This window comes from Lipotes vexillifer, unplaced genomic scaffold (genome assembly GCF_000442215.2).
Source record: "Lipotes vexillifer unplaced genomic scaffold, Lipotes_vexillifer_v1.1 scaffold567, whole genome shotgun sequence".
In the NCBI taxonomy this organism is placed as follows: domain Eukaryota; kingdom Metazoa; phylum Chordata; class Mammalia; order Artiodactyla; family Lipotidae; genus Lipotes; species Lipotes vexillifer.
The window spans coordinates 1510905-1524096 of record NW_006776652.1 but is presented as its reverse complement, the minus strand read 5'-3'; the positions used below and the strand labels follow the sequence as shown (position 1 = coordinate 1524096).

Sequence of the window (13192 nt, the reverse complement as noted above, 5' to 3'; positions counted from 1 at the left end):
CAGCAGGAAGGCGGCCATCTGGGGGAGTGGGAGGTCTGGGGGAATGCCAAGAGTGGACGTGACCCCCAATCTGACTCTAGGCTCTCTGTCCACGTCCCATTTCTCAGGATGTCCCCACCAAGCTCGTGGCCAAGGCCGTGCCGCTGCCCATGACGGTGAGAGGCCACTGGTTCCTGAGCCCCCGCACGGAGTACAGTGTGGCAGTGCAGACCGCCGTGAAGCAGAGCGACGGGGAGTACCTCGTGTCTGGCTGGAGCGAGACGGTCGAGTTCTGCACTGGGGGTGAGGCCCTGCCGTCCGGCTGCTTTGGCACATCTGGTTTAGTAATGGTCAGGAGGGGACTTCCTCTTAACCCGGCATGCACTTAGGAACACCTGCTGTACGCAGGCACCGTGCTTCGGTCAACGGGGAGACACCCATGGATGAGACCCACCCGTGCCCCCGCAAAGCCTGCAGTCTGATGCAGGAGACAGATGCGAGCACTGCTAATTACGTTGACAATACCTCTTCCAGAAAGGGATGGAGTTACTTTTCTGGCTTGGGGCAAGCATAAGTGGGGGAAAATACACATAACATAAATTTACCATCTTAACCATTTTTCAGTCCAGCAGCGTTAAGTACATTCACATTGGTGTGCAATCCATCTCCAGAACTTTTTCATCTTCCGAAACTGAAACTCTACGCCCCTTAAACAACAACTTCCCATTCCCCTCTCACTCCACGCCCTGGTCAACCACCCTTCCACTTTCTGTCTCTGTAAATTTGACCACTCTCGGTACCGCAGGTGAGGAGAATCACACAGTATTCACCCTTCTGTGATTGGCTTATTCATTTAGCATAATGTCCTCAAGGTTCATCCATGTTAGGCCATGTGTCAGAATTTCTTTCCTTTTTAAGGCTGAATAACACCCCATTGTGTGGATGGACCATGTTTTGTTTATTGATCATTGGTTGATGGACACTTCGTAGGACAATCACATTTTGTTTGTCTTGAGCCTCCATGTAGGCTGGGAAAACCATCCCACAAACTCACCTATTAGCTTGCAAATTCCAACATGAACAAATACTGGGCTTCTGTGTACTTGCTCACTGACGACCCAGGATGGGCCCCATGATATTCCATTCTTTTGGTGCCCACGGTGAGAACTGCTCCAGATCTCCCTCTGTCACAAGGAAGGGGCATGAACATCCTTAGCCCCAGGCCTCGGAGGCTGCTGACTCCATCCTCTGCCAAAGTCTGTGCCCCAAGTCTCCTTGACCTGCCTTTCTCTTTTGACTGGTGTTTTTTTCTTAGCTCAGCTGCAAAACGCCACTCTCTGGAGGCGCTCCTGCACCTTGCAGGGAAAGCCTCTTGGTTTACCCCAGAACTCTACATGTAGTGGGAGGTCATGCAAACTGGGGAGCTGGGGATGGCTGCAATTCAGTTCCTCCTCCTTTTGTCAAACCCAGCACCCTGGCCAGGGCTGCATCAGCAAGGAGGGAAGGGCACCTCTTCCTACTTTGTGCAAAGGCACTCTCTAGGCTAGCAGCAGCCCTGCCTGGGCTCCACGGCCCCAGCCTCTGGCCCTGGCCCAGGGAGTCCAATTTGACTATGCTGTTTCCAACCTTCCCCCTTTCTCATGGGATGCCCCAGACCCTGGTCTGCCTAAATATTCACCTTGGCTCTCTGCAGTTTCCTCCTGACTCTCCACCTGAAATTACAACTGGCTTCCATGCCGTGGTGTGGGCAGCCTCCTACCTGGTGGATCTGAGGGGCTCTCCCCAAAGGACCTCACATTATCTCCTCTCAGTCTTTTGCCTCTTGGTCCTCTTTTCACACGAGGATGGTCTGGGATCATAGCCTCTGGGGCCCTTGCTGTACATGACCGTATAACTGGGCAGCCCTCTGCCCTTTTCTGACACAGAGCCCTGAGCCTCTGGCAACAGGGCCCAGAGGTGACAAGGACAGACAGCAACCAGCTGCTCATGTTCCCAGCCAGGCCAGGTGGTCTGTTCCTAACTGGCCCAAGGTGCTGTGACTGTCTGGTCTCCCCTGCGCCCTGACGACAGAGGTGGGCCGGCGTTCACGGTATGCAGTGGGTGATCTGTGGGGCAGGCTGCGATCCCCCGCTTGGCCCTCGACTGACCCACCTGGACTCTTGCAGATTACGCCAAGGAGCACCTGGCCCAGTTGCAGGAGAAGGCCGAGCAGATCGCAGGCCGCATGCTCCGCTTCTCCGTCTTCTACCGCAACCATCACAAAGAGTACTTCCAGCACGCCAGGTACGGCTGGGTCTCTCCTTCCTGCCCTGGATCTGCCTGCCGCCCTGGCTGTCTGACGTCACCCCCACCCTGTTAGTTGCCAGACCCTCCTCTGGAGTCCTCACCACCCTCAAAACCTAGGCTGGATCTGGGGGGGAATGTTAGGCTCCAGGGAAGGAGAGGGCTCTCAGGATGGGGCTGCCTGGGGGCACCACGCTAACAGTCATGAGTGGACGAGGTCCTGGCTTTGATCCTCCTTTCGGAGAGTTCCTTTCACTGGGTTCTAGGGCTGCAGGTCAGCTGTCCTTCCAGTTCAGGCCCTGGGTCGCAAGCGAGGTGGTGAGGGGAATACAGAGTGAGAGGATTCTCAATACGAAGGGCTGTGGTCTTCACACTGCGCGCCGGGAAACCTGGAGGCTCCGGGGAAGGATCTCAGGGTGCCCTTTAAGGTGGTGCCGAGGGACTGGAGAGGAAATCAGAGGGTGAGGCTTGCTGAGCCCCGCACCTGTCACCCAACCAGAGAGGCTTCAATTTAATTGCCTCTGGCCTGCCTGTGTATAATTTCCTTTGGGGATAAAAGAGAGGGGTTCTGCTTGAATGTTCGAAACATTTCAAAAATGTTTGAAAATTGGTGATCCCATCCAACACCCTCAGCCTACAAATGGGGAGCCTGAGGCCCAGAGGGCCAGCAGAACCAGGTAAGAGTGAGGCTGGACCAGGGGCTGCCCATCCTCCCCATGCCGGCTGATACTACTTGAAGTCCTCCTCCTTCTAAGGGGCGCCAGGGCAAGCTGCCCCTGTTACTGTCTTTATCACTGCAGTCAGCAGGGGCGGGGCGTTCTGACCTGACCCTGGGGGGAGGGGTTCTTTGGTGTTTGTACGAAAGAAGAGAGGCAGTAGGTGAGTGGTGAGGACAACGGCCAGTTGGGCTCCTCTATCAGCAAGCAAGGGAGAGACAGAGAGCACCCATACGTGCCAGAATATAAAGATGAATAGTGACTTCCCTGGTGGTCCAGTGGTTAAGACTTTGTGCTACCACTGCTGGGGGCATGGGTTCAATCCCTGGTCAGGGAACTAAGATCCTGCATGCCGTGGGGCTCAGGAAAAAAAAAAAAAAAGATGAAGAAAGGCATAGTCCCCCCCGCCTCACAAACCTCAGAGTCTATCAGGGGAAATACAGACAGATGGAATACAATAAGTATGTGTGATTGCTGAGTAAAGTTCAGTGTCCTGCACATAGTAGGCAGTCAAAATTTTGTTGAATGTAAGTGCTTGCTGTTCCTGGAAGGTTTTGGAGAGGAGCGGACACCTGAGGGATGATTAGAAGTTTGCCAGGCCAGGTGGAAAAATGTGGGAGGGGCAGCCCAGGCAGAGGGAAGAGCACTGCAAAGGCACAGAGGCAGGAAAGAACTGGGGTGGGGTTCCCGCTGGAGGATGACCTGCTACCTGTGCGTTTGGGGGTGTTGGGAGGTGGGGCCCGAAAGACCAGATCTTTATGGCGTTGCTCTTTGTGCAAGTCCCATTAAAGGGTTGTAAGCTGGGGAGTGGCGCGTTCAGATCTCTCCTCCGTGAAGAAGTGGGCTGGATCAGCCCGTCTCCAGGGCCCTCCCTTCTCTTGCATTCTGGAATGTTCTATATGTGACTGGTGGAGGCGGTAGCTGGTGGGAGAGCTGGGAGCTGGGCTGACACCCTTCAAGGTCACACATAGCAGCCAAGCCTCAGTCCAGCTAACCAACGGCATTTTCTCTTCCCCTGGGCCTTTCCCCCCCGCCCGGGGTGGGCAGGACCCACTGCGGGAACATGCTGCAGCCCTACCTGAAGGATAACAGTGGCAGCCATGGCTCCCCGACCAGCGGCATGCTCCACGGGGTCTTCTTCAGCTGCAACACGGAGTTCAACACAGGCCAGCCCCCGCAGGACTCCCCCTACGGCCGCTGGCGCTTCCAGATCCCTGCCCAGCGCCTTTTCAACCCCAGCACCAACCTCTACTTTGCGGACTTCTACTGTATGTACACGGCCTACCACTATGCCATCCTGGTGCTGGCCCCCAAGGGTTCCCTGGGGGATCGCTTCTGCCGTGACCGCCTGCCCCTCCTGGACATTGCCTGCAACAAGTTCCTGACCTGCAGCGTGGAGGATGGGGAGCTGGTCTTCCGCCACGCCCAGGACCTCATCCTGGAGATCATCTACACCGAGCCTGTCGACCTGTCCCTGGGCACCCTGGGGGAGATCAGCGGGCACCAGCTCATGAGCCTGTCCACTGCTGACGCCAAGAAAGACCCCAGCTGCAAGACCTGCAACATTAGCGTGGGCCGCTAGGGACTTCTGGGGAGCTGGGGGGCTATAGGCAGGGTGGTGATGGGGGGCATAGGGGCAGGGAGCTGGCTTTCTCTCCCCTGCCGCCCTGCTCCCTCCATGCCGTCCATCTCCCTCTTCCCTTCCCTTCCCTTCCCCAGGGCATTGGAGGCAACAGAGGGTGGTCCCTTGGTAGGCATGGCCCACCCATGCCTGGTGGGGCTGGGAAGGCTTCTTAGCCTCAGCAGGTTGGTGGGGAGTGGCTGGGCTGGTGGATTTCTAGAGACTTCCCCTTTCCTCTGGTTTCCCTGCCCTGCTGTTTCTTGCCTCATCCCAGGCCTCCATCTCAGGAGACCTGCCGCCTAGGGCTCTCCCGGGGAAGCCTTCCCTTCCAAGGCCCACCTGTAGCTTGCCTGCCTCCGGAGGTGAGCCGAGAGCTGTGGGCGTGCTCTTCCTTAGCCCCACCCCCTCCCGCTCAGGGCCAATCACAGAATGCCCCTCCCCGTGAGTCGGGCCTGGGGGCGTCCCACCGCAGGCCCGACCCTCTCCCTCTATAAATATCCCCCCCTCCCCCCGCCTCTTGCCCCGAGGCACCCTCTTCCTGCACGGGGAGGGCTGTGCCTCCCCTTCTCCACCTGCCCTCTAGAAAAGGGCCCTCTTTTTCTCTTAGCTTCGGGGGCACCTGGCTGCTGGTGTTTCCCCTTCTTCCGTCTGGAGATGGTGTAAATCCCGGCGTACTTTCTCCCTTGCTCAGAGTGCTGGGTCTGCAAGGGCAGCCGCTGGGGTCGAGGAGGGGGCAAGAGACCCCTGAGACCCGGAGGGACCCCTTCCTCAGCCGGGAGTGGGCGGCCTCACACCGGGGGGACCCGGCGTGGAACTGGAAGTGAGGGCGTTCCCCCAGAGCCCTGGCACCCCGCCTGGCTGCGCGCTTGCTCGCTCGCTCTGGGGCCCCAAAATAGAGAGCCAAAAACTGCCTGACAAAGAATTCCAAACAACTGTTCTAAAGATGCTCAGCAAACTCACTACTGTGTATAGATCCAAAGGACCCCCCGCCCGCGCCCCTGCCCACTGGCCCTGTCGGGTACCCACCGCGAAGCTAGCCTATTGGCGGAGAGGCCCTTCCCTGGGGAGTTCTTGGTGAGGTCTTTCTTGGGCCACTCAACGTTTTCACCTCTTTCCTACTTTTGTACGGGTCATGGGAGTGGTGAGAGTGGACCCTGGGGACAAGCAGACTGCGTGAGGTGACGGGGAGAGGTGTCAACCAAGGCAGGCAGCTGTTTGGGGGATGCCAGAGGTGATGTCAGGTGGTGGGAAGCAGCCCCCAAGGTGACAGCCTGATTTCTGCGGTGAAGGACAGAAGTGGGCAGCAGGCCAACAAGGCCATATCTCAGTGAGTGGGCAGATAGGACAGCTGGTTGCCTCTTCTGTAGCCACAGGGAGTGGTGTGGTCAGCTGTCTCCGCGGCATGGATCAGGGCTGGGGGCCGTGGGAAATGCATGGAGGAGAGGACGTGGGCCCCGGGCCCTTTCCCCTATGCTGAGGGCAGCGGAAAAGGCCCGCTGCCCTCCCCTGGCCTCGTGTTTGCCCTGGGCTGGGGGCACACCCGCCTGTGTGCTGTGCTTGCGACGTGCATCAATAAACCACCATGGCCTGAGAGCCCCGCCTCTCCTTGGGCTCTGCGAGGGGTGGGGCGGGCCAGCTGTACAGTCACAGAAGAGCTCAAATGAGGATGCCCCCCAGGACAGGCCACCTGGAACCATCAAGGTTGTTCCGCATCTCACTGTGAGAGGCAGGGCTCCGAAAGCAGAGCCACGTCTCCAGCTTGGAAAGGACTTTGGAGGTCAGTTTGGCACTACCATGCACTCTGCAGATGGGGAAACTGAGGCCTCCTAGGGGACAACCTGTAGAAATCTGGAGGCCTAACCGAGGTCCACAGGCCCCCTGTTTGGAGCCCTTCCCACTGCAGCAGCCTGCCACTGCATCAGACTCAGATGCCACTGAACTTCCCTCCCCCAGAGCCCGAGTGTCGGCTCCCCAGCAGGGCTCCTCGTTTGCAGATCTGAGTCACCTCTGCGTCTATTATTATGGACTTATTAAAATGATCCTCTGCTGGAATGGAAAAGCTCCAGAAAAAACAGAGTCACCTCCCCGACACTGCCTGGCTCAGGCCCAAATGAACATGTGTCATCCAAAGCTTGGGGCACAGCCTCCTTGCACTAGGAAGGAAAGCTGAAGGTCAAATGCCACTTCCTGAGGGCCTACTACGTGCCAGGCATCCGGCCAGGTGCTTTCACGCACATCAGCTCCTTTAGTCTTCACGACGTCCCTGCGCCGTATGATTCCCATTTAACAGGTGAAGAAACTGAGGCACAAAGAGGTTAAAAGGCTTGCCCGTGTCTTACAGCCAGTAGGGAACAATAACCAGGATTTGATTCAGAAGCTAGAAACCTTCCATTTCACTGCCTTGTCTCCCCAGTGTATGCCAGGGACCACCTGGGACAGTAAGACATGGGCGGGGCAGGTCTCAGACACAGTGGCCCACCCAAGGGTCTCCACAGAGCTTCTGGCTGACCATGGCCATGCCTAGTTCCCGAATAACACCAGGGGGGGCTGTGGAGCCAAAAATGCCAAGGAAGCTTATTTTGAAGGAGTAGTAGGGAATATTTGGAGTCCAGGATTCTAAGGATGGGGGGTGACCTCCAGGGTCCATCCTTCCGCCTCTGGGCAGGACCACCCCCCAGCACCAGCTGAGGGGGTTTCAGAGTCCCCCAGAGGCACAGGCTTCAATCTTCCTTTTGCAAAACCCTTCTGGGTTTCTTAGGAGGAGAGATTGGCTCCCAGGGTCCTCTTAGTGGGGGACGAAGGAGCCAGTTGAGGTAGGGGTGGTGGGGGGGCTGCATACAGGTTTCCTCCAGAGAGCCTGCCCCTCCTTCCTCTCTCCAGATGGCCGCTCTCCGGCACTCGGCCAGCCCTGGGCAGCTCCAGGCACCTGTCAGATAGAGCTGGGTCAGGGCATCTGCCAGAGTCTGCCCTGGGGTCCCTTCTGGCCTGTGTCCCTCTAATCTGACCTGGCAGAGGGAGAGAGGTCTATGTGTGCAAACACACACACACACACACACACACACACACACACACACACACACACCGCCTCCCTGGGCTGGATATGGAAGACAGCTTTGGCGGCCACAGAGAGCTGCAAGGTAAAGGACAACCTTGGGCTGCAGCTGCCACTGTCCAGCAGAGGGGCCCCGAGTTAGCTAGTGCAGGCAGGGAGGGAAAATGAGGTGGTGGCTACCAAGGGGCACTTCCAGGTTACAGTGGGGTATTTTGCTGTGCAGACACAAACGCAGACACACCCAATATATAGGCACATCCTCATACACTCATACCTCACACACACACACACACACACACACACACACACACACACCCATACTTCCCTATCCATTCCTTTCCTTCTGGGACAGCATCTTTCTTTTAATCCTGGCTGGATGACAGCCCTCCCCCCCAAGGAAGTGGGAAGGGAGGTGGCAGTTCTGAGGACCCTCACAGTTTCATTTGGCTTCGATATGTGTCTCTTCTCCATGTTAGGAAAAGAGGTGGCCAAGGTCCCAAGGAAAGGGACGAGGAGGGACCATTCCCCAAAATGGAGGGAGGCCTTCAGGAAGCTGAGCTGAGGTGATTGGCCATAAAACAGCTTGGCCACAGCATCTGGAAGAGATTGGAACCAGATGTTCCTGGGATGGGAGAGGGGAGGGCTGGGAGGCTGGGAGGGGGCTGCAGCAGGAGAAGCAGGCTGGTCAGTGAGGGGGCGGGGCCTTCTGACTCTCAGGGGGAAACATCTGGCCTCCTTCTCCCCTCCTTACTCCTCTCCCCAAGTCAGGCACTACTATTTTTGCAAACTGGGGCAGCAGATCTTTTCACATATTCTAGAATCAGCTTTGTGTGTAGGGACAGTCAAGCACAGGGTGTGACTTGGGAGGTGCCCAGAAAGGCTACCAGCTAGCCAGAAATATGTCCCCCGCTGCCCCGCAAGCCCCGCCTTGCTGTGGGTTAAGCATTGCCCTCTCTGGCACATGTAGTTCTGTGCTAAACTCCTAACGCACGACTGGAAACTGGTGAACCCAGAAGTTTCCTTTTAGCATAGGAAGAGCTTCATCCAGGAACTGGAGAATTGTTTGGCAGATGACAGGAAAAAAAGGCCCATTTACAGAGAGCCTATTTTCCAGGCGCTGTGACAGGCTCCCTCCAAAGTCTATCTCTTCCTTTCTTGAAACACTGTGCTATCATCCTCTGTATCTAGATGAAGAAACCAAGGTTCAGAGCAGTTAAATGTCTTACCAAGGGGCATGGAGCCACCAAATGGGAAAGCTTGTATTCAAAACCGGCTACGTTTTTATTTATTAAAAATTTTTTTGGCCGTGCCGCACAGCATGTGGGATCTTAGTTCCCCTACCAGGGATTGAACCCATGCCCCCTGCAGTGGAAGCGTGGAATCTTAACCACCAGACCACCAGGGAAGCCCCAAACTGGCTGTGTTGCATTCAAGCTTATAACCTTCTCACGACCTACTGAGAAGAATGTGGGGTAAGGGGGAGGAGGAGGGATAAAAAGGAGTGAGGGGGCAGTGCAGGGCATCCAACTTTCTTTCTTTTACAGTTGAGCCAACAGTTGGCCCTGGAAGCCCCCAGCTGCCTCAGGAGCGTGGCCCTGCCCTCTGGCTCTTGGAGACTAGACCCCGACAGGAAGGGTTGCTGGGGAAAGGTGATAGGCTGGGGAGCAGAGGCCCAGGGAGGAGACAGTTGGTCAGTGTCACAGGGCGAAGCAAGGCAGAGCCAGATCTCCTGACCGCCAGGCCAGGGCTGGCGTCCTGTCCTCCGAGGGCTAGAGAGGTGCGCCCAGAGGGAGGAGGCCGGAGCTCCAGGGTACGTGGTTTTCTTAACCTGGTTACCAGCCCGCAGTCTGGGGCAGGTCCATCCTAGCTTTTCTGCTGCTGGCCACACACTCAGGACCCAGGAAACCTCAGGGACCTGGAGACAGTTGGATGAGGAAGGGTTCCATCCTCTGACGTGGAATCACCTGAGCGGCTGGGCAGCTGCGCTGGAGTTCATCTAGTCTAGAAGCCTGAAGTAGGCAGAAGGTGAGGGTAGGCCGGGTCTGGAGAACACATTCATTAACTTCTGGGATGTGTATCAATGGCCTGCAGCCAGCTCCTGATCAGCCTGCAGCGCCCAGAGGCAGCCTCTGGGAAGATGGGCCCAGGGAAGACTGGTGGGGCCCACCAGCATGGGCCCCTGAGTCGTTAGAGGGGCCCAAGTCTACGGTGGTGATGGAGTCTTGGGACGGGTGCCCAGGGTGGCTGCATGGGTCGGTCCCGAGCTGCCTCCGGCTGTGCTGTTGCTGTTCACAGGGGCCCTGACCTGGGTGGGGGAGGACTGGGTACTCTCTTGGGCCACAGTCCCGCAGTCTGGACGGGGCTGTGATCCTGACTCTCTTGGCACATGTGGCTTGTAAACTGGCAGTGTGGTCCTCTGAGCTTCAGAGGAACCTGCAGGGCTGGTGAGGAGAGCTGTGACCACTGACTACAAATTCTGCCATGGAGCTGAGGCCAAGTTTGTTGGCAAAGTGTCCAGATGAGATGCCTGGGCGGCTCCAATGGTTTGGGGGGTTTTTCTATTCTGTTCACGGCCCTCTGAGCTGTCCTGAGCACTTTGGTCAGAGGAGGTGGAGGGGTGGCCGTGACATCACAGCCTGTGACCTCGCTGGCCCTCCAGCCAGCACCCACTCCCTCACCTGCGCTCAGGACTAGAAGAGAAGGCTGCAGCCTGACCATGGGAGCTGGTCCTGCATGCACATCAGATACTAGCCATGTGTCTGGTTTCCACTGCTGCTTTCTGCCTAAAGGACCAATATGGGATGCACCGTGCCGCATTGCTCCCTGGGGGTAGGTCCCCCCACATAGTCCAGACAGCAGCTGGCACAACATCTGCCTCTGCAATGGGAAGGAGTTTGGGGCCACTAAAAGACCTACGGTCCCCCGAAGGCTCTCGGGGAGCCCCAGGGCTTGAAGCAGGCTGCCTGCTCGCTCTGGAATCTGGGAGTGGCCAGTCCAGGCAGAGAACCTGGGTCCTCTCTGGGCTTTCTTTCCCTGTGAGATCCACGGAGAGAAAGGGTAGAGAGAGGCTCCTTTGAAGGGAAGGAGCGGGGATGTAGTCTCTCCACCTGGCCTCGGGGAGACAGGTCTGTGCCTCACTATTGCCTGGACAGGGAGAAGGCAATGGCAGGGAGGAAGAAGCCAGACAAGACACAGCCACGGGTCGCCTTGGGAGAGGGGGCCAGAGCGGCAGTGTTTGCTCAGTGGCTGCCGAGCGTCTGGCTCTTGTCTCACTGAGAGAAGGATCTGAGGGGCCAGCACTCGGGGTCCGACCTTCAGGAGGGCAGGCAATGGGGGCCAGCTGGTGGATCTGTTTTGGCTTGTGCTGGTGTTCTGGGTCCTGGTGGGCTCCCCTAGCCCGACACCCAGACCCAGAGACAGAAGACCTGGATGGACACTGAATGGACAGACACACGCCATCCCCTTTTACATATCTCCTCCCTCCCCACCGAACAGCCTGTTTACAGAATGTCCCACCCCTTCAGCCGTGTCGGAGAGCTGCGAGCAGTGTGTGTACATGGGGCGCCTGCAGGCTGAAGTGTGCAAGGCGTATCTGTGTGTGCCTGACCGTGAAATCCCACCCTCTGGGGCCCTGGAATTGACGGAAGGGCGGGCAACCAGTGAGGCCAGGTGTCCTGGCTGTGGGCCGGCCCCAGACACAGCAAGCCTGCGCATCTGGAATGAGACGAGCCACCCCACGCCCGCTGCCCCCATACCCCAGACAGCATCTGGCACAGGATACTGGCTGTAACACTTTCGGTTTATTGGCTGGGGTGCCCTGGTGTGGCCGACCAGCCACTGGGCCTGAGAGAAGCCCTGTCTTGCTGCCCCACTCCCTCCCCTTCATCCTCCCACCCTGGCTCCCGTGGGACATGTAAGGAAACTCACGCCCCAGGGAACAGGGGGAAGTGGAGGCTTAAAATAAAACCAAATCGGGGTTGGAGAAGGGGTGGGAAATGTACATTACAATGAAGATATGCCACCGGCCATACACAATACAGCGTGTAGAGACGGGCAGGGAAGGTGGGCGGGTCCCGGTGACAGACCCTCTCCCACCTGGCTGGGCCCCCAGAGAGGAATGGCCACTTCAAGTGTCTCAGGGAAAGCTCTGGCTCCCTGGCCCTGGCCCTTCACTCCTGGCGGGGGCAAGGGAGGAAGGGATCGTGGGGCGGTGGCTCATGTAGGAGTCCAGTGCCCTGCCTCACCTGGACCATTGGCCCGCAGGTCCTGGCACCTGGGGGATGGGGACGGGGTCCCGCCTTCTGCCCAGCCCCCGCTGTCCGGCTCAGTTGACTGAGGGCAGCGGGCCCCCCGTCCCCGCCGTGTGAGGGCAGTGGTCACTTCCTGCTGTGCAGCGTGTCCTGGAACTTCGTGCTGGTGTATCGCAGGTGGAAGCCTTTTTTGGTAATGGTGTCATCCGAGTGGAATTTCACCAGGACAGAATCTCCCGCTGAGTACACCTCCTCAGGAGGCTGACAGAGGAAAGGGGTGGGCATGAGACTGAGGACCAGGGGCAGGGCTGCTGTTTCCCTCCCCGAGTTCCCCAGCTATAAGGAAGGCGGGCAGCTCCCGACTTCCGCCAGATTTTCCCCCAGCGCCTTGAAGCAGGAGGAGGATTCTTGGGAGCAGGGGTTTAATGGGGTGCCTGGAGGAGGAGAGATGGCAGGAGGTAGAGGAGCTTGTCTTTAAGTGCAGAGTTACACTTTCATTCCACACCCAGCGCTGCTACTAACTAGTTAGCTGTGAAGTCTTAGGCAAGGCACTGCTCCTCGCTGGGCCTGGCTTCCCTCAGAAGCAAATAGGAGCAAAAGCTCTCTGCTCTCCAAGCCTAGAAGGGCTGGTGGCAGGAACAAAAAGAGGATAGCTGGGAAAGGGAGCAGCTTGTCTGACTGGCTGCCTTGTTGCTGTCCCAGCTGTCTCTTGGAGAAGACAGAACAGCTGGGTCCCGCAGACCCGGACTCGGCCACTGCGCTCCTGCCCTCCCCCGATGCTGGCCATGGTCAGCTCCGGGTGACGCTCCTTCCTAGGCTCCTGCAAGCCCCTCCTCACCTCTGTGTGCAAGCCCTCAGCATGACAGCCGCCCACAGAGCATCAGCACAAAGGCCCTGGCCCTCAAGGCGTGGAAAGGACCATTTCCGAAAACCTTGGGGACGTTTCCAGCAACCATGCCAGGAAGCCCTGACGGAACTGGGTTCCTTCCCCTGGTCCCCTCCCGTTTGCTCCAGCCTGATGGAAGTCTTTGGAAGAAGCCACCTGGGGACACCCAATTTGGTGTGTGACTCACCCAAAGGTGTCAGATCAAGGGAATCACAAAGAGTCAAGTGGGGAGGGGGCACTAGCTTGGTAGCCTGGGGATCCTGGAACAGCTGAGCCAGGCAGGAAAGGGGGCTGTGTGCTCCGCTTCCCCAGCTCTCCACCCTGTCCCAGCCCTGCCCGGCCCTTGCCAGTTGACAAAGGCTGAAGCTCTGCTCCTAAGGGGATATTCCACCGGCCAATGCTGGG

The 13192-nt window shown here is 57.8% G+C and overlaps 2 protein-coding genes across 4 annotated transcripts in view; one reads left to right on the top strand and one right to left on the bottom strand.

Annotated features, from left to right (window-relative positions):
* Nucleotides 1–6192, top strand: part of PHYHIP (phytanoyl-CoA 2-hydroxylase interacting protein) — an 11536-nt gene extending 5344 nt beyond the window's left edge. The window contains exons 3-5 of the mRNA XM_007450571.1: nt 108–282; nt 2145–2262; nt 4026–6192. Of these exons, the coding sequence (XP_007450633.1) occupies nt 108–282; nt 2145–2262; nt 4026–4560 (828 nt within the window). The 3' untranslated portion in view covers nt 4561–6192. The remainder of the gene's footprint in view (nt 1–107; nt 283–2144; nt 2263–4025) is intronic.
* Nucleotides 6193–11433: 5241 nt separating this feature from the next.
* The window catches only part of BMP1 (bone morphogenetic protein 1), a 42277-nt gene continuing 40518 nt past the window's right edge, over nt 11434–13192 (bottom strand). For all 3 annotated transcript variants that reach the window (XM_007450567.1, XM_007450569.1, XM_007450568.1), the window contains one exon: nt 11434–12162. In XM_007450567.1, coding sequence (XP_007450629.1) covers nt 12028–12162 — 135 coding nt within the window. In that variant the 3' untranslated portion in view covers nt 11434–12027. The remainder of the gene's footprint in view (nt 12163–13192) is intronic.